This window comes from Ochlerotatus camptorhynchus, unplaced genomic scaffold (assembly GCF_037179485.1).
Source record: "Ochlerotatus camptorhynchus isolate MF236.1 unplaced genomic scaffold, CSIRO-AGI_Acam_v1.1 ptg000330l, whole genome shotgun sequence".
Classification (NCBI taxonomy): domain Eukaryota; kingdom Metazoa; phylum Arthropoda; class Insecta; order Diptera; family Culicidae; genus Ochlerotatus; species Ochlerotatus camptorhynchus.
In genome coordinates this window covers 8,753,422-8,773,034 of record NW_027040818.1, presented here as the reverse complement: position 1 = coordinate 8,773,034, position 19,613 = coordinate 8,753,422, and the positions used below count along the sequence as shown (strand labels likewise).

Sequence of the window (19,613 nt, the reverse complement as noted above, 5' to 3'; positions counted from 1 at the left end):
AATACTTGCCTTGAGAAGCAAGTTGGAGAACCTCTTCAACAGAACCAGATACAGGACCACGACGGCTAAGATGAGCGCAGGCGGCAAGAGGCAGGACCGATCCGGTCTGAGAAGAGGTCTCCAAGTTGCTATATGCAGTGCGTCGTGGTGGTCCACTTCTTATTCGGTCATGGTGTTCGAATCCGTGATGCTGCGTCCCGATGGCGAGCTTGGAGAGTGATTGTCTGTCGGCGTTTGATGGGGCTTCCAAAAATTTCCGGACGACTTTCTGTCCTTGAATTCCCGGAAGAGAATTCCCTTAGGCCACGTCGAAGTTGAGAGGGCTTTAGCTTTGAGGTCAGGGTTTAGGCCAATTTTGAATGAAATGAACGTTAGGGTGTTAACATTCTTCCCTTTGGCAACTAGTCGAACGACATCAACATCATCCGTGCCCATCCGCTTTATTGCCAATTGGCGAACTTGGTCGACTGTTACATCACGTGCAAGACGCGATATGTAGAGCCAGAATTTTTCATCGGAAGCTGATGCGGTGAGCTTTCCAAGCGATGGTGACAACGAGCCTCCGGTTCCACACATCAAGTCCTTCGCATGTTGATTGGTGTTTTGGAACAGGCGACGACTTCTGATGGATTTTGTAGCTGACGGACGTGTTGTTGGAGTGAGTGTACTCGAGTTAATTAGGGCGGTAAAGTTAGAACGGATTTCATTTTTCAGTTCCGACAGTATACTCGATTTCATATTCTCAACTATCTCGCTGTGAGCGGTGAGAACATGTTCCTGGCCAGCTTCGTAAGCACCCCGAACTGAGCTTCGGAAGCGCACGTCATCCATCAACTTAGAGCACGATTTGCACATCCAGTACAGCTGCTTAATTTTGGGCAATTCATCCGAGATAGCCGTGGGAATGCCGCTACACTTGAGATGGAACACAGCTTTGCAAAATCCGTTGCAAGTAATGGGAGCTTCCACCACTTCGATGGCACAGGCATGGCAGACAGCACTCATTTTCAGGCTTGTGTGACGAAGAATGTATGCGACTATTCGGTTGTCCAGAATCTTTTAAACGGGAGTGCGTTGTGTAATGCGCCTTACGGTAGGCAAGGAGACAGGTGTATCACTTTTCTGTCAGATGGCGCCAGTAAAGGGAAGACGAGCGGGAAGGTAGGTAGGTATGTTTTGTTTAACCACCAGCAGCAACACAACACCACAGCAAAGATAAAACACGAAATAGACGCGATAAAAAGCACTAGAACACAAATCCGATTTGCTTAGTACACGCTTTGAATGATAATCTACTATACGGAACTAATTAGACGAATTTTAGAACACAAAAACAACGTAAATTGAGTGTTGAATCACAGTCGGCTGAGAACGATACTTGTAGACAAACGCAGAGTTGCCAAGAGTGTTGTGGAATAATGAATGAATACACCGTTTGTAAAGAATTTACAAAGCATGCAATTAAAACATGGACACATAGCGGTATAAGAGTTATTATGCTGACTTTATTCACCTTTATTCAGCAATATTGTTAAGCAATGCAATGGACTCTAACAATGGAGCTAGAAAACAATTATTAGACGTATAATAAAGCAAGTTATTGAATCAATTGAAAACAGTCGAATTAAAGCGTCAATGTATGTGCAAACTACACTTATTCAGTTTGTTATTAGACGAAAATTCTGGGAAATTGGGAATACAGTCAACGTTTATTCAGCTTTTAATAAGAACATTAATCAGATCAGAGCAAACAATGGAATAAATGTGCATCTATCGATCTCAATGAGCATTTTTCAGCACATAATTCGACAACTCGTTTTATTCAGCATTGCACGCTGTAATACAGCATTTTTTCAATATATATGCTTATTTGTGACTGAATTGTTGGTGGGTCATTTTCAAAAAAATGAATCGATTCACTAAGATCGATTCTTGCCTTAAGATTGCTCAATGCTAGTCGACTCAGTTACATGTCATGTCGGGGCGTAGGATGCCATGCTATAGACGAGTGCACGGATGGATTTGAGTTCACTCGCTCGACAAAAAGTGACACAACAGTGGGGACCTGTTTACTAAAAATCAACACATGAATTATACACGCGTAACATTTGAAACGGGCCTATAAACTTGTGTACACAAAACTTGTTAAGCCCTTTTCGCGCGAACCGAATACGCCCACGCAAACTAACAACACCATCGGGTAGGAGAAATTCTCCCCTTCCCGATAGTGCTCTTGGTTTACGTAAGCATACTTTGGTTCTCGTGAAAAGGACCTTGCAAGTTGTTTAAAAAAATTGATAATCCATTTTCAAATGTTATGCGAGCATTATTAATGTGTTCATTTTAAGTAAACAGTGAACTCAAATCCATCCGTGCACTCGTCTATCATTGTTGCTGACAGAGAGCTGATGTTCAAACCAACACGGCGAATGAGAACGACACAAATTTGACTTTAGTTCACTCATAATCACCAAAAGTGCAGGAACTCAGCGATGAGTAAAATTTGTCTAATGTTTTCCCAGGATTTTCCAGGGAAAAATTCCCGAATTTGAGAAAAGTAAAGATTGGATTCACTCAGTCTATTGGTACTACTCCGAGACTGCATAAAATTTTCGTCAATTTCCTCATTTTCCGGCAGATTTTTAGGTTTTCCACAGGAAACCATGAGATAAATTTACTCATCGCTGAGTTCCTGCACTTTTGGCGACTATGAGTTAACTAAACTCAAATTTGGGTCGTTATTTTTCGCCGTGAATCGAATAGTAGACGAGGGCCGGTGGGATCATCGACTCCTCTGACAGAGAACTGGTGTTCATGCAGACTGAATATGATGGCCGCTAGAAATCAGTCGGGGCGTAGGATGCCATACTATAAATGATGCTGACAGAGAGTTGATGTTCAAACCGATCGAAGGACAGATGAGGGCTGGTGGGAGCGTTGACTCCACTAGACGTCGGAAACGTAGGATGCCATAGATGCCAAGTTAGCGATTTCACCGAGAAGCAGATATTGCGGATCTGGAACCATTTGTTGTACGAACCATTAGGGGCGTAGTATCACTGGCTTCGGCCAGACATATACCAGTCTAAGTTTCCTGACAGAGAACTGCCCAACAAACAATTTTAGCTGCAGCTTAGCTTATACAGGCAAAAAATAGCTGCATAAGGCAAATTTTGGCTCTATAAGCTAAACTGCAGCTAAAATTGTTTGTTGGGTGGTGTTCAACCAGACCGAAGATGATGGCGGCTAGAAGCGTCGAATCAGTTACATGTCTACATCAATTTGTTTCAGCATTAATAAGCCTCCCTTAGCTCAGTTGGTAAAGGCGCAGCTACAAAGCGAGACCATGCCTGGAGGTAGCTGGGTTCGATTCCCGATCCGGTCTAGGAGTTTTTCGGGTTGGAAAATTTCTCAAATTCTCTGGCATAGAGCATGATTATACTTGCCTTGCCGCACAATTATACCACAAACAAAGTGACAGACGGAACGGCTCGAAAACTTTGGTAACGAACCTGCTATTGCAATTTTTCAGTGTATCACATGGCAACACTACTACTGGGTTTTACCACATGACAACCCTAAATGTACTAGAATGTTTTGGTTCTATGACTTTCACTCTACTCAAAACTGAAATGCATTAAAAATGACAAAATGATACACTCTTTACACACTGTCAAAGATCATTGCACACAAAATCAACTTTGTTCAAATAAATACCAAAATACTAGCTCATCTTGTGGATGATGGCACAAGCTTTCAAGAAACTTCTATATCAGTGAACCACATTACTTTAATGGGTTTCTTCGCCAGTTAGTTGTCTGTCTCTTCGTTTGTGATTATACTAATGCAAAAATGGTACTGGCATCGATAACTCCCAATTAAAACTGTAGAAGCATAGAGGTAACTCTAAGACTAGAAGGTCCCGAAGAAACGTGCTAAACTTTTTGGCTCAGCTCTGGTACTCTCTTCGGTTCCAACATAATCGATGCACCCCTCGAAACATAGTGTGGTACTAGAATTTCGACTAGAATGGGGTACGTTAATCGTTTGCTTGGGACCAATAGGCTACTCAAGTAGTGAGCCAATTTAAAATCGTTAGTTTCCACCGGTGGAAGTGCATTTAGAATCAGTGTAACTTTTACTCCATGAGTCCGTAGATAGATAAATTTGCTATCATTGATTGAAAATGGCAACGATAGCATAAGTCAAAACAAGGATAATTTCCAAAACCTAGTTGTAAATGTGAATCTTCAAAATCTTCCCAACACGAAGAAAAGGACAATTCAAGTTGAACATATGTAAAGTAAGAAAGTAAAATTGACAGATTCTCTTCGTCGACTTCCTCTTTGTATCCTCATGGCCATGTAAATACATTCCCAGGTATTTTCAGCACGCACCATTGATAAAAGAAGCTTTTTTTACGTTTTAACTTATTTTATATTTGTTAACGTTTAAATGTTGGATGCCAAAAACAGTCAATGGGTGCCAAAGCCGGCATGTACCCTCTTTGATTTTTTTTTATGGTGAACAAAAAATTAACTCATTTTTCCCTAAGAGGAAGAGGAGACAATACCCGAGAAGGAATCGATAGCTAATGGATAACAAATGAATATCTTAATGTGGTATGATACCCGATTTTGGCATGCTTGTGGTATTAAACCTTGTTTTGATATTATTCAGTTATCGAAATATTTCGTTAAATATCAAATGAATACCAAAATAACAAAATGTGATCTTTAAGTTTTTAAACAATAACACCTAAAAGAGTTATTGAATTGTTTTTAGAATACCTTCAAAATAACAAACTATGGTTTTGTGGTATCCAAAAAAGCGTCTGTTATCCGTTTGTTATTGTGATAAAAAAATATTAATTAGTTCGTTATTCGCAGAATATTTTTGAGGTATTATTTTTGGTATTTTAACTCTTATGTCAACCTCACTAATACCAACAATCAATTCGAAACTGACGATTTTAAATTGGCTTACTTCTTGACTAGCCTATTAGTCCCAAGCAAATTGATTAACGAACCCCATTCTAGTAAAAATTCTAGCACTACACAATGTTTGTTTTGATTCGCTACGAAAGTTTGACATATAAAATGAGGGGTTAGTAGATTTTCCTATGTTTCGAGGGGTGAATCGATTAGCTTGAGACCGAAGATAGTACCAGAGCTGAGCCAAAAAGTTGAGCACGTTTCTTCGGGAGCTACTAGTCTTAGAGTTACCTCTATGCTAAAACCATATTTAGGTTGAAAGTTATGTAATTTTCATACCTGAATTTAGGGGGCTTTTTGAACCAATTTTCTGTTAAACGCGAACCAGCTTCTGATTGGTCGGGTGTACGTATAGAAACGCGAGAAATTTTACAACAGGGAATCTATTTTCTTGTATTTTGACAGTCGAATGCGTCGCCTATAATTAAATAATTTTTGCACGGTTTGCACGGTTACCAGGCGTCATTTTGATTGAAATTGACGTTTACGAAATATTAATGGAGGGAAATATGGAACATATCTATCGGTTGTGTATTTTGGTTTTGTTTTGTGAGATTAAAAATAGTCGAACTTTAGCGAAAAAATGCGAATGACAGTCACTAACAAACAATTGTGCTAAGTTTTATGCAAATGAGAAAAGAAGGCGTCGAAGGATATTCTTAAGAAATTCGAATGTTCTCAGAATTTTTGGGAATTCTTATCGGATATTCTCTAAACTTTTCGGAAGTTCTTAGAATTTCTCGCCAGAAGCTCTCTGAACTACAGGAAACTTCTGAGAAGTTCACGGAGCTTCCAACAAGTTCGTGGAACTTCGGACAAGTTCACGGATCATGCGGCATATTCCGACTAGATGTTCATCGAACTCCCGAGAAAATTTCAAAGAATTTCCAAAGACAGGTTCAGACAACTTTCAACTAGGTGTTCAGAGATCTTCTCTGTGATTCTCTTCGAAAGTTCTTTAAACTTCCAATAGAAACTGCCCTTCGGAAGTTCTCTGAACTTCTCCTCGGCAGATCTCTGAACTTCTCGTCAGTAGTTCTTTGAACCTCTCTTTGGAATTTTGTTTGAACTTTTCGGCGGAAGTTCTCTGCATTTCTTTTCGGATGTTCTGAGAATTTCTCGACAGAAGCTCTCGAAAGTTCTCTGAACTTCAGGAAAATTCTGAGAAGTTCACGGAACTTCCGACAAGTTCGCGGAACTTTCAACATGTTTTGAAGTTCATCGAACTTCCGACAGAAAGTTCAAATAATTTCCAAGGAGCGTTTTAGAGAGCTTCCAACTAGATGTTCACAGACCTTAACTGAGATTCTCTTTGGAAGGTCTCGGAACATCCCTTCGGAAGTTCTTTGAACTTCATCTCGGCAGATCTCTGAACCTCTCTTTGGAAATTTATTGATCTTTTCGTCGGAAGTTCTCTGCATTTCTTTTCGGAAGTTCTTAGAATTTCTCACCAGGAGCTCTCTGAGCTTCTCTTCAGAAGTTCTCTGAACTTCTTGTCTGAAGTTCTCTGAACATCTCGTGGGAAGTTATCTGAACACTTCTCGTTAAGAATTGTCAACATTTCTCATCGGAAATCTTCTGAATTTCACGTCAAATGTTCTTAGAATTTCTCGGAATTCTTATCGGATATTGTCTAAGCTTTTCCTCATAAGTTCCCTGAATTTCTCGTCGGAATTACTTTTAGCTTCGCGTCAAACGTTTTCTGAACTTCTCTGAATTTCTTATCGAAAATTCTCTGAATTTCTTCTTTCCGAGAATTTCACGGAACGTCCAACAAGTTCACTGATTTTCCAACAAGTTTACGGACCTTCCGAGAAGTTTACAAAAAAATCAGACCAGTTCATGGAATTGCAAGGAAGTTCACAAAAAATGAAAGAAGCTCAAGGAACTTTAAAGACGCTCACGGTTCTTCAGAGACGTTAACGAAATTTCTGTGAAGCTCAGGTATTTTCAGTTCACAGAATTTCAGAGAAGTTCACGGAGCTTAAGACAATTTTAAGGGAATTCAGAGAAGTTCACGAAACTTTCGAGAAGCTGGCGGAACCTTCGAGAATCTGACGGATCTGTCGACAAGTTCACGAACTTCGGGGAAGTGCATAAAACTTTCGGGAAATTTTATTCTAGAGAACCCTAGAACATTTTTTGGGAAGTTGGAAAAGAACTTGTGATCAGTTCCAAGGAAACTTCTTTGAAGTTCCTCGTGAAATGCTGGGAAGTTTTCAGCAGTTTTGTTATAAATTGTTGAAAATGTTCTGCAGTTCCCTCGGAGCTTCCCTGAAGCTCCCTCGAAACACCTCTGAATTCCCTTCGGATATCTGTCAAGTTCCCTTACAATTTTCCGAAAACTGTCAGAGAAAGTGCTTCTCTGCGCTTCGGTCAGAGAGCGTATAGGGCGTCGTTGTGCCAATTTGATCGTGGCACATTTCGAGTATGAGAGAGTAATTGCAGTTAGATCAAAAGTGCCTGAGAAAAATTCAAGTACTTTCGCAGATTACCCGAAATTGCGATAGTGAAGGTATGATCACAGACTAGCAGACATAACACTCTTGAAACTTTCATCGAAATCGTTTTTAACGGTCAATTTAAATGTTTCTTAGTTGGTAGTACCGCCACTTGTGGTGCACAAGATCAATTCGGCAGCGTTTGACGTTTACACACTACAACCATCTGTTGAGTGTATTGCCCATCAAAGTATATACGACAGATGGCGATAGGGTTTACAATGATAAATGTTCAATGTGTTGTGTCTGCTTGTCAGTGATGTAACATTGAGGTAACGTTAGGATAAAATCAAAACATTGAGAAATATAACGCATCACTTTCAGAAATACTTCACTTCGCAACCGATGAACCATTCTGACGGCCATATGAGTACCCAAGTAACCATATAGTCGCAATATAGCTTGTATTTTCTTATTTTACTTTGCTTGAGTATGGTTAGTTGGGGAATCTGATGATACTGTCACTTCTTGAAACTGATCCCTTTCGTATTTCTTTCATTCTCCTTTCGCACACGGAGCGCACTTTGGACGTGAGCCTCGTCCCAGATCACCATGGCAATTCAATAACATATAGTGGACATGAAATCGACCAAAAAAGGCGGAATCATATTAGAACCAACCAACCAAGGACGATCTACGGAAGGAAACTGCCGGTGAAGCACGGAATGAAATACGAAGTGTTAGAGAAAAACTCCAAGGGATTCCAAAAGAAGCAATTATCGACGGCGGAAGAACAGAATATGGTGAGAGCTTTCCATTTATTTAAAAAAAATTAAATATCAAAATTAAACTAAATACATGCCAGGTTTGAAAACAATATTTTCGAACCTGGACGTGTGTATATATAACCAATATCCATTTGATAACGGTAATGCATACATGCGGGGCTTATTGTGAGTAAAAGTAACCTCGGAATGAGCGTGACTCTCCAGACATTCTGAAATGGGTTACTGGATCTGCAATAGAGCTATCACCTTCTAACTTCCGGACTAAAGCTGTCTACAATCATACAATGACCACAAATGCGGCATTGTAGAGAGAGTTCTTCCATAATAACACTGCCGGCCAGCACGACAGGTGGGCAGGAACTCACAGTCTCCCAGTGTTGGTGAGTTCTTTGCCGTTAATGTTCACGAAAAGTTCACTATTTTGCTATACAGAAATTCAAAACAAAATTATCTGCGGATTTGAACAGTTTTTGACCTGTTTCATACTACCGGAAGGTGTATGCTGGTCACAAATGCCGTACCAAACTGATTTCCTACTCAATTAATCAATCTTTGATGTGAAATTCGCTAATAAACACGAGGCGCATTTCTTATAGCAAACATGCCATAACAAAATGGGCATGGTTCATTTAAGTAAACAAACTAACACTTCTTCCGACTGTGGCACCTATGTATTAGCCGTCTCGGCCGGCCAGTGGGGGTTTGAGGGAATACACACGCACACACACACACACACTGAAATTCATGGAGAGATATGTGAAAATAATTGAGCATTTAAAAAGAATACATTGAACTTAGGAGATGAAGTAAATTGCAGGAATTAGAATTTGTGAATATCTGAAGGGTTTCCAAGAAGAATTCCAAAGTGAATTTCATAAAAATTCTGAGAATAAATCAATAGTAATCCCAAAGAGCAGTTTTAGGCCAAATAGCAAAAAAAAAATTTGTTGCCCGACCTTCCCCGATTTGCTTGAAACTTTGCATAATAATTTGTAATGGGCAATCATGCACATAAGTATGTGCAGATTTATGGCCATTTTCGACCTTATTATTTTTTCCAAGATGACGTCCTTATTTCAAGAATGGAACTAAGTCAAAGTTACAAACAACCATTACACAATAAAGCACCCCTTTGACGCAGTTCATATCTGCCCATGAAGTAATAAATAGAAATACTCACCTTTTATTAAAAACGCAATTGATTGTGATGCAACACCATCCTTCCCACAGTCCTGCATATCATAAAACGTTTTAACGACAATTCACAATTGTCTTACCTGAAATGAAGAGAAAAAGAGAAATTCAAATGGTTACTCGATTTTGCGCAACACTTTGCCATTTATTATCTGCGTAATAACTCGTTAGCAAATCTAAGCTGAATTGACAAGCCTCAACTTTCTTCCCATAAAAAGTTAGCTTGCAAAGCAGACAGGCACACCTCAGCAGAAGAAAAAAAAAAAGTATCCATTTCACAACTCGTAGGCCAAAGGCCATCAGCACAAACCGTCGGTCGTCCCTGACACATTCCTAACCTCAAATTGACACCAACATAAAGGCACAGAGACCAAGCAAACGCGTAAACTGCTTTTATTAGGTCTTATTCCACCGATAAAAATTAGCCCCCATCGCATGGCTTAGCTAAAAACCGAACAGACACCTGGGAGAACCCAACGAGTCCTTCTAATTAAGTGTCCACGCATTCACCGTTTTTGCGACACCAGACTCGACAGCGATTTGCAGCCATCGTAAAATTGTCTACACCTAAAAGTCACATTTTTTAAGTACTACCGTGAAGCCATTTTTGACGATGGTGAGTCGTAAAAATAATCGCTCTCATCAAAGGTTAGGACTTGATTCGCCTTCGTTGTTGGTGACCACCCACATAAAGACAAATGTGGCTGTCAAAATTGACCCTTAAGATGACAACACCGAAGCAGCTGAATTGTCAGCTCTTGCAAACAAACTAGCATGGAAGTGATTTTCTCGGCCTCCTTCGCAAAGCGCATTGAAACCACCAATCGGTTCACGATTCAAAGAAGAGAGGTTATGTTGTCAATCCCCTTTCAATCTTCAATCGTATGTAGGCCAAAATCGTGGCTCAATTGTCTAAGCGTTGGTGAGAGTGTGGTTCCAGTCGACGCCGATTGACGGATGGATGGAAAAGTGGTTTGTCGCCAATCTCTGGTCTGAAAACGCGGCGCTTGAATGAATGAGAATGGTCGATTGTTGTCATCGTCATCGGATTCGCTGCGAGCGCATGACTGCCGTGAAGGTTGCTGCATTTCGGTTGCTGGTCAGAGCGACAAACGTGGAACGTGCGGAGGCGGTATTGCACTTTAATGGGGTTCGGTTGTCATGTGCTTATTAGGTTAAATTGAATGTATAGGCAACGGACGGCAACATCAGCCTAGCGAGACAGAAATGGATTGAAGTTGGGTTGAGAATTGCAAATCTGAGCGATCGTACCTTAAGTGGAGTTGGATGTTTTCATATGAATATTGAAAGATTTCGCGCTAGATTATTCATGATGGTGCAATGTTTTTGCAGTGAATTGATTATGTCGAAAGGAAGGATGGTAATTCAACAATGTTGTATGACTTAATAATGCTGTTGAACACTGAGCCGAGGTATATCCCAATACTTATGACTTGCTTCAAAATTATTAATCATTATGAAACTCAATTCATAAGATAAGATCATCAGCAAACAACTTAAGTCCCTGGGAAAGTGCACAGGCTTTGAACTTGGATGTGATTACTGGGACTATTTCAATAGAATTTCAACGAAGGGGACTCAAAGGGAATTCTGGAAACTAGTCTTTTAATTTCGAAGAGAATTCTCAGGTCAATCTGCAAAAAATTCCACGTCCACGTATGAGGAGAACTTCGGGTGAATTCTTCGGAGGTATCCAAGGAAGTTATGAGTAAAATTGCATAGTGATTCTGATGACAAGTCCATGTGGATTGTAAGGAGAATTTCAGAATATTTTCAAAGAAGCTCTGAACAGAATTCAATGTGAGAATAGGTCCTTGAAAATAGATTGGGCATTCTGACCACAAAGCAAAGAAAGCTTCAAGAGAAGTTCAAAGGAATTCTCAAATTCTAAGAAAAAGGCGATACGGTTTCCAAAGGAATCTGAATCTATAGAATTTCTAGGAAATAGTAGTAATTATTTTGAGTACGGTTCCAAATTTGTTGTGATAGTAGACCTCCAGTTCATCAGAACTTCAGTTTGGAGTTTCAGGTCTTGTTTGGAGAGAAAATCTAATCACGATGTGACATCATTTCGCCTGGTTCAGTTGGTGCAACGGAAAATAAAACCTTCATCCGAAGACGTGCCAAACCATATAGCAATTATCTCTAGGATGTTAGCAAAAGAAGTGTCAAACTCCCAAAAAACTATTCAGACATCAAAACATACGGAACTAATCCTAGTCATTAATCAACTTCACCGCAATTTGTTTTTATTTTTCGCTCCAGCGGAAGAGCGAAACCCATTGTATTTAAATTTAGTTCACCCCCCAGACGGCCACCGGAGCTCAGCTCCAGAGAACAATCACCATTCTGTCTCGCCGTAGATCACCAGAACAAAAAAAAAAACTCTAATTAATTCACCTACCGTTGTCACGTGCCTTTCTCTGTGCATTATTAGGTAGCTGTATTTCATATTCTGGTAACTATTGCATGGGCACCCGGTACATGTGTGAGTTTTGAGTAAGCGGTGTAGAACTTTTATCATCTTTTATTTGTTTTTATCTCTAAAGCTCAATCCCGTTGGCTTTACGGAGCCGATAATTCATTGTTCATTGTATTTAACAAAATTTACTTATTTCTATGTCTAGTAGGAGTTAGGTCGAATACTCGGGGCTTACCCGAGGTTAGAGGGGTACATTGTTGAAGGGGAGGAGCTTGGGGGTAAGGTTTCGTTGTCTCATCAGAGCGTTGTCGCCAGTATGAACGGTAGTGCGGTTCTAGATCCGTCTGGAGTTCGACCGTGGCCAGTGGGTGATGATAAGACTCATCGAGACGTAGTGACAAGACACTTGCAGAAACATCGACTGCATATAACAGAGATCGCGGGTTCCTAACACGTCTCTGATAGGGATATGTGATTGTCTTCCTTGGGCCTCGAGGGTTTTCAAAAGTCGCTCTCTGGTGGCGTCATTATCCGTACATTGGCAAACTGCGTGATCGATGTCAGCGTAACCGTTTCCACACCAACAGATGTTGCTGTCCACGAGGTTTATTCTATGGAGATGTACTTTTACTAAGTGTCCCTTCAATAGAAACAAGTGATCTAAAAAATAGTGATCTATTTATAGATCATTTCCATGTTTGATTACTGTCGAGAAACTAGAGCTCAAAAGTTATACATGTTCTAACCAATATTGTTCTATGGACCAATCCATTGAAAATGGTAAACAATTTAGTTCCGAATTAACTCACTATGTGGTGTTTGCAGTCGTTTATCCACCTTTATAGAATAAAGTTCTCGTGACATGTTAACACAAGGTTGCGGTCTTCTGTAATGTTGTTCAGACAATAAAGGCCAACACCACAGTGTATTTTTTGGTCAGAATTCTCTCACAAGGTGGCTCTAGTGTTCTTGTGAAATTTGTGAACATGCAATATCTCATGATCTAGCCTATAAACAAAGTTGCTGTTGTCTGCCATTTTGTTCAGGAAGTCAAGACGTTTTGAATCGTGGACAGTTTAGTTCGTAATTCTCACGGTAGGTGACACTAGTGTCCTTATAAATTGCATGCGCATGTAAGGTTGACATCTAAAGAACCTTACTAGATACAAAGATTCTGTTTGATAATAAATAAAAATAGCTTCCAAGTCTTAGAATATTGTTTTTTTTTCTCTATGACCTCGATAAAATTTGTATGTTTGAATCAACTTAGAACTTTAAAAAGGATTTTTTAGAATTAAGTCCTGCCTTAGAATCAAATAAAAATTTCCTCATAGTTTATCGTAGGTATTTTCTTACCATTTGCTTCTGGGGGAGGTAGCTCATCGATTCTTCCGGTTCGCCTCCTAGCATCGTGCTATAAGGTACCAGGCGATAACCAGGGTAGTTGATCGATAGCTCGATGACGTCATTTCGTTGACGTCTGCAATGGGAAATTCTCATAGCAGGCGTTGACGATGGGACGTTGCCGAGTTATTGAATAGCAACTATCGTGGTAACTCACCGATTACCTGTCGATCTGCCAAATTTGGAAAGACGTCTGCATTGAATTGTCTCATATAATAATATTCCGCCCACTATATCACAAGAAATTGCGAGTAGCTGAGTGGAATGGAGATCAGTTAAGCATTGGGTACAGGACCAAGTCTCCCCTGGGTGGTGCCAGAAGATGAGCGCAATAGAATCATCAAGTTGCCATAAGGCACGGAATGAGACTATTGCATGGCTGGGTAGTCAAAGTCTTCCATTCGTTAGTCATTTCAGGTGGATTAGAACAGGTTTAGGTTTAGGGTGGGCGTTGGCCAGATTTGGATTTTTCAGATATAATCCTAAATAGGACCTAGATTATTTAATACACTAGTAACCTCAACTTCTGTCACAATGTTTCATTGTGACTAATCAACACTCAATGGGTAAAATATCAAATTTGCGGTAAAATTGAAAAAAAGGGAACTTGGAGTGTAGAGTGCACTGCCCACTGGACGATTCTGAAGCCTGACCAAGTGAGTGGGTTACGGGTTTATTTGATTGTACGTCATTTCCAAGTTACATAGATACATTCATACCATTGGCATTTTGTATTTGAGATAAGACAGAGACAGGATGCGGAGGGCCTGCTTAGGGGGAGCGTAACCCATGTGATGGCTTCCATTTATTAAATAGTTCAGATAGGCTGGAAATGATAGGTTCATGGTGAGAAAATGTACCATATGGTGCCCGTTCACTGATCAAAATTAGATTCAAATCGTCAGGCCCTGCCCTGGAATAAGGGAATTGACGATGATTTGTCAAGTTTCATTTTGCATTTGCATATAATTGTAAGTTTAGGTTTACTTTTGTAATTGTAAGATAGATAGTTTGCCTCAATTGAAACATTGAGTTAAACATGACGAATCATACCTCTAAAATAGTAGTAGTTACAGTGCCGCATTATCTAACTTTTGTTTTGTTTGTTTACATATAACTAATACTAATACCTCCTTGTTTTCTCTCTAATTTGTCTACTATGTCCCACCATCACGATGAGAGATGAGCTACCGTACATGGTACACGCTCATGTACACTCCCAAAATAGTATGCCGCAAGTTAGTATATCACAGAGGCAACTAAAGATCCAGAAACAAAAACCGAAAACGCTGAACGGCAGATTGGTTTACAGTGGTCGACCAGGGTGTGTGCTGATAAATTACAAAATTACAATTACATCATTATTTCATACATCAGCTTGAATTGTGTTGATCGATAGTACATTTTTTTGGGTGTGCACTACACCACCGGAGCCAGCAAAGTTCAACAATCCATCGTTGCTTATGCCTCTGTTGTCGTTTGGAACCAGTTTTGCGAGGTAAGTGACGATTGTGCGTATTTCTCGCGTAAATTTTGAAAAGGGCCTAGCCTGAACAATACGTAAAGAGCAAATTGAAACATTGTACGTCGCGTGAAAGTGGAACTTAATGAAGGCCTAAGTACTTTTTCGTAGTTTTTAGTTTTCGGATTTGAAAGATCGTCGGTTACAGTGGCCTGCTTACTGAGCAGAAAAACGCGGTCCCAGGTCCTTACATATCAAAGAGATTTATGGTAAAATCGCTTGTGTATCGTGTATTTTGCGAAACTCGTTGTTGTCGTTGGTTCCAGGTTTGAATGGATACACAAATTTGAGCAACGGTATTATGTGATATGAGGGGCTCGGTGGCTTTAGAGCAACCGTTTTTGCTTACTGAGCAGAACATCATGAGTCTAATCTCAGGCCCATCCACATTCAAGATTCGTCAATCGTTTTATTTGTTAATATGACTACATGGTAATAACAGCAACTCGGTGATTAAAAAGGTGCTCGTCTGCCTAGTGGCAAACGTTTTTGCTTACTGAGCAGAAGACCGTGGGTTTAGTCCCAAGCTCCTTCGCGTTATATGATCGTTAGGACATCAATTCAGCTTATCGTTTACCAAAACGAACCCTGCTGCAAACCCAACCCTCTTATCCAACATCCCAGTGATTCCTCGTGGAAGTGCAGAGGTGTTCTCGGCTTCCATCAAAGCGAGTGTCATGTCAACACAATCCTACCCATTCCTTTCTTGACCTGTGTTCGGGCGCGGCCGGCGCTGGTATTGCCTAATTTAAGATCACCAGTTTTTACACATTGAGGATGATTGCTAGTCCCAAGCATCGTCTATTGGTTCTCTGTGTAATTACAGCTGATCTGGCAGTAACAGAGTAGCAACCGTGGGCGGTGAATCAAGCTCAAGCTCAAGCTCAAGCTCAAGGTATTTTCTTACCATTTGCTTCAGAATACTCTAGGAATTATGTATAGAACGCACTTTGATCCATTTTACAATTCTTACAAAATTCTTATCAATCCACTAAAGGAATTCCCCATAGAATTCTCATAAAAATATCTCTTTTCATTATTCACTAAGTATGCCTCGAAACTTCCCATGGAAAAATCTTCGAATTTCCGTCTATATCTAACTCAGAAAATATGATGACAGGAACAACCATGAAACTCTCCATAGTATTCCTTTGAAATTTTTCCTCAAAACTTCGTTGGAAATTTCCTTGAAACATTCCTCAAATCTTCTTTGAAATACTCCTAAGAGTACTTTTGTAATAATCCACAGAATTTTCATTGATTTTTTTTCAGAATTCGGATTCTCTTGCTTCTTATGGAATTCTACTAATAAGTTTTGAACTATACAGAGCTCTCATTGCAATTTTTGATATGAAATCTTTATAATCTTAACCTTTGAAATCTCTTTGGAACTGCCTCCACAGAATTCTCTTGTAAATTTACTTTGCATCCTACTCAGCATTCTCTTGGAATTCTAGTTAGAACTGGAATTCTCCTGACGATTCACCTGGAGTCTAAAGTTCATCAGAACTCTGAATTCTATTGAAATGGTTATCTTTTTTTTTCCATGATTTGTTTTCCGTCGATCTTGTTTTCCGTAATGAGTACCAATGCTACCGACGCCAGTGAGGCAGCTCCCACACCTATCGACCCATCAATTCATGGACCGGGGACCAACGGCTTTACTTCCCTTCCGAAGGAAAGTGTGATCAGAGATGGTATGTCTCTGAAAATCCTGACGGTGCCGACTAGGATTGAACACAGACCCTTTGGAGTGAGAGGCATTACTACCTTGGAATTCTCTTGATGCTTTACCTGGAGTTGGGAGTTCCTCAGAACTAGTCTGAAAGTAATCATCTGTTCATTTTCCTAAAAATTTTCTCCTCTGAATTCTATTGAGATTAGTCCTAGAGATCGTTTGAAATTCTCATCATATTTATTCAATAAAGGTCATAAGCTTTATTAATTTCATATATGTATGGGTTGTTGGGATTTATTCTATGTCCGAAGCCTTGTCTTTCTATTGTTCCAGATTGTCTAAAATTTCTCCTAATTTGGTATGGTCGACATCTCGAGATCCCTGCTAGATACAAAGATGTTGATTTCTACAATATTTTTCATGAGGCTAAGACATTTTAAATTGAGCACAGATTAGTTCAGAATTCTCCCACTAGACGGCACTTATGTTCAAATGAATTCCGTGTAAATGCAGGATCAGTATCTCATGATATAGCAAATATAACCAAGTTGCAGTTTTCAGCATTGTTGTTGATCAGTCTAAGACCTTTTGAATTGTGGAAAGCTTAGTTAAGAATTCTCTCACTAGGTGGCACTAGTGTTTCAATAAACTCCTTGTAAATGCTGGGTCGGTATCTTGAGATCTTTGCCAGATACAAATTGCTATTTTCTGCAATCTTGTTCAGGAGGCCAAGGCCTTTTGAATTATGAACAATCCTCTCGATAGCTGGAACTTATGTTCGTATGAATTTTGTGTAAATGCTCGGTCAACATCTCGAGATGTTTGCTAGATACAAAGGTGCTGTTTTTTGTATTGTTGTTCTTGAGGCAAAAACCCTTTGAATTGTTGACAGTTAAGTTCGAAATTCTCTCGCTAGGTGACAATAGTGTTTTCATAAATTTCGCGTAAATGTTAAGTCGATACCTCGAGATTTGCCATTTACACAAGATGCCATTTTGTGCAATGTTGTTCAGTAGGCTAAAGCCTTTTGAATTATGCACAATTTAGTTCGAAATTCTCTCACTAGCTGACACTAGTGTTCTTATGAATGTCATGTACATGCTCGGTCAACATCTCGAGATATTTTCTAGATACAAAGATGCTGCTTTCTGCATTGTTGTTCAGGAGGTAAACACCTTTTGAGTTGTTGACAGTTTAGCTCGGAATTCTCTCGCTAGGTGGCACTAGTGTTCTTATAAATTTCGTGTAAATGCTGGGTAGATATCTCGGAAGCATTGCTAGATACAAAGATGCCGTTTTCTGCAATGTTGTTCAGTAGGCTAAGGTCTTTTGAATTGTGAACTATTTAGTTCGGAATTCTCTCACTAGATTACACTAGTGCTGGGTCGATATCTCAAGAAATTTACTATACACAAATTTTCTGTTTTTTGCAATGATTTTCAGGATGTCAAGACCTTTCCAATTCAATGCAGTTTAGTTCGGAATTATTTCACTATGAGAGACTAGTGTTTTTATAGATTGTGATATTTTTTTAACACTAACTCAACAATTTGAGACTCTTATCAAATCCAGCGATACATATAGAAAAGTAAATAAATTTAATAAATTAAGAAGTCACCTATAGCAAAATCATTCCATTTATTTGTTCAAAAAATAGAGGTAATCCACAGATTGTGCTCAGTAGGGCGGAAATGAGATCAAAAACCCTGCTGATGTTTTCATTGAAACCAAAATTTGAAAATAAGTTCAAATGCCGTGGTAATTGGATTAATGTGTTGATGAAGACATTGAGATGCTTTTCCAGTTTTTGGAACGTTATTTTGACTTACCATTTGTGACTCACTCTCTGAGTAAGATTTATTTTGAAGTCCCTGCTTTTGCTTCAGCTTTCAATTTTCAGCGTATTGCCATCGTCATTCATTTGTTTTGGATTATTTTTCCATCCATCCGCGTGTGTATGTATTTGTGTTTAGGTATGACACACTGAAAAACGGAGGACTTTTTTTAACGCAGTATTCAGTTTGCATTAGATTTGCGACCTATCACAATCATGATCGTCAAACAGCTGATGGTAGTAACGCTTTGTGCATTCCTATCAATGTGCTCGTCGAAGTTCTCTTCATGACCGTGCATCAAGTTGACGAATGAAGTAAAAAGCAACTGGTTAATGTCGTATTCAGTTGTGATCCATCACCGATCTGGTCATTCCCGACAATCACGACACTCATCTGTGCTCGTTTTGAAGCAGTTGCTGCTTTGCTTGCTTATGTGAGTGTGTTGGTGAGTGAGCCCAACAGCTTCCGTTTAATGTTGCTTGCTTTGTCTGTAACCCACACAGTCTCGCCTGCCGAGACAAACTTGGAATGAGCAGGCATTGTTTTCATTTTCTTCTGTCGTTTCGCTTTTACTCATGATCGTACTGCAGAAGTCTTTACTGTTTTCGTTGTGCTTTTCATCATCAGCAGCGAGTGTAACATTTTGCTTGTGAGCAGCGACCATTACTGGTGATTGTTGTTTGCCATGGCTCTAACTCTCACTGCGTGACAAAACGATCTGTCAGCGGTAGTCGGTTGATGCGAAGACGAGTGTCATGATATTTTACATCACTGGTTTGCATCCCTCTTTTTACGAGGTAAATTCCAAATCACGAGTTTTTTTTTTTGCAATTCTGGTAAACTGGGAAATACTGTCAAATACCCCACAGTATGTTTTTTTTTTGAAGCGGGTGGCGTTTAGGGACTAGAAATTCATGTCTGATGCCATTTTGAAACCCAATATGGCGGCTTCCAGATACAGACAAACTTGGAAACACTGTCAAATACCCTTAAATATGGGTATTTTTGGAATCGGGGTGACGTGTAGAGTCCGGAAATAGATGTCTGACGCCATTTTGAAGTCAAAGGTAGAGGCTTCCGGTTAGAGAAAAACTTAGAAATTCTGTAAAATAACCCACAACATGGATATTTTTGGAATCGGTGAAGTGTAGAGACCGGAAATCCATGTCTGACGCCATTTTGATATACAAGGTGGCTTCTTCCGGTTTGAGAAAAACTTGGATATACTGTCAAATACGCACCGGAAATCGACGTCTTATGCCATTTTGAAGTCCAAGATGGCAGCTTCCGGTTACAGAAAACCGGGCAATAATG

General features: G+C 39.7%; 2 protein-coding genes across 2 annotated transcripts in view; both read right to left on the bottom strand.

Moving 5' to 3' along the window:
• The window catches only part of RhoGEF64C (Rho guanine nucleotide exchange factor at 64C), a 670,047-nt gene that overhangs the window by 290,915 nt on the left and 359,519 nt on the right, over positions 1-19,613 (bottom strand). The gene's annotated exons all lie outside the window — the stretch shown is intronic.
• On the bottom strand, positions 160-1,005 carry LOC135708658 (uncharacterized). Its single transcript, XM_065230760.1, has one exon. The coding sequence runs from the start codon at positions 1,003-1,005 to the stop codon at positions 160-162; it is 846 nt and encodes a 281-aa protein (XP_065086832.1).

Coding starts and splice junctions, on each gene's coding strand:
- LOC135708658 (XM_065230760.1), bottom strand. CDS start 1,005: ATGAGTGCTGTCTGCCATGCCTGTGCCATCGAAGTGGTGGAAGCTCCC.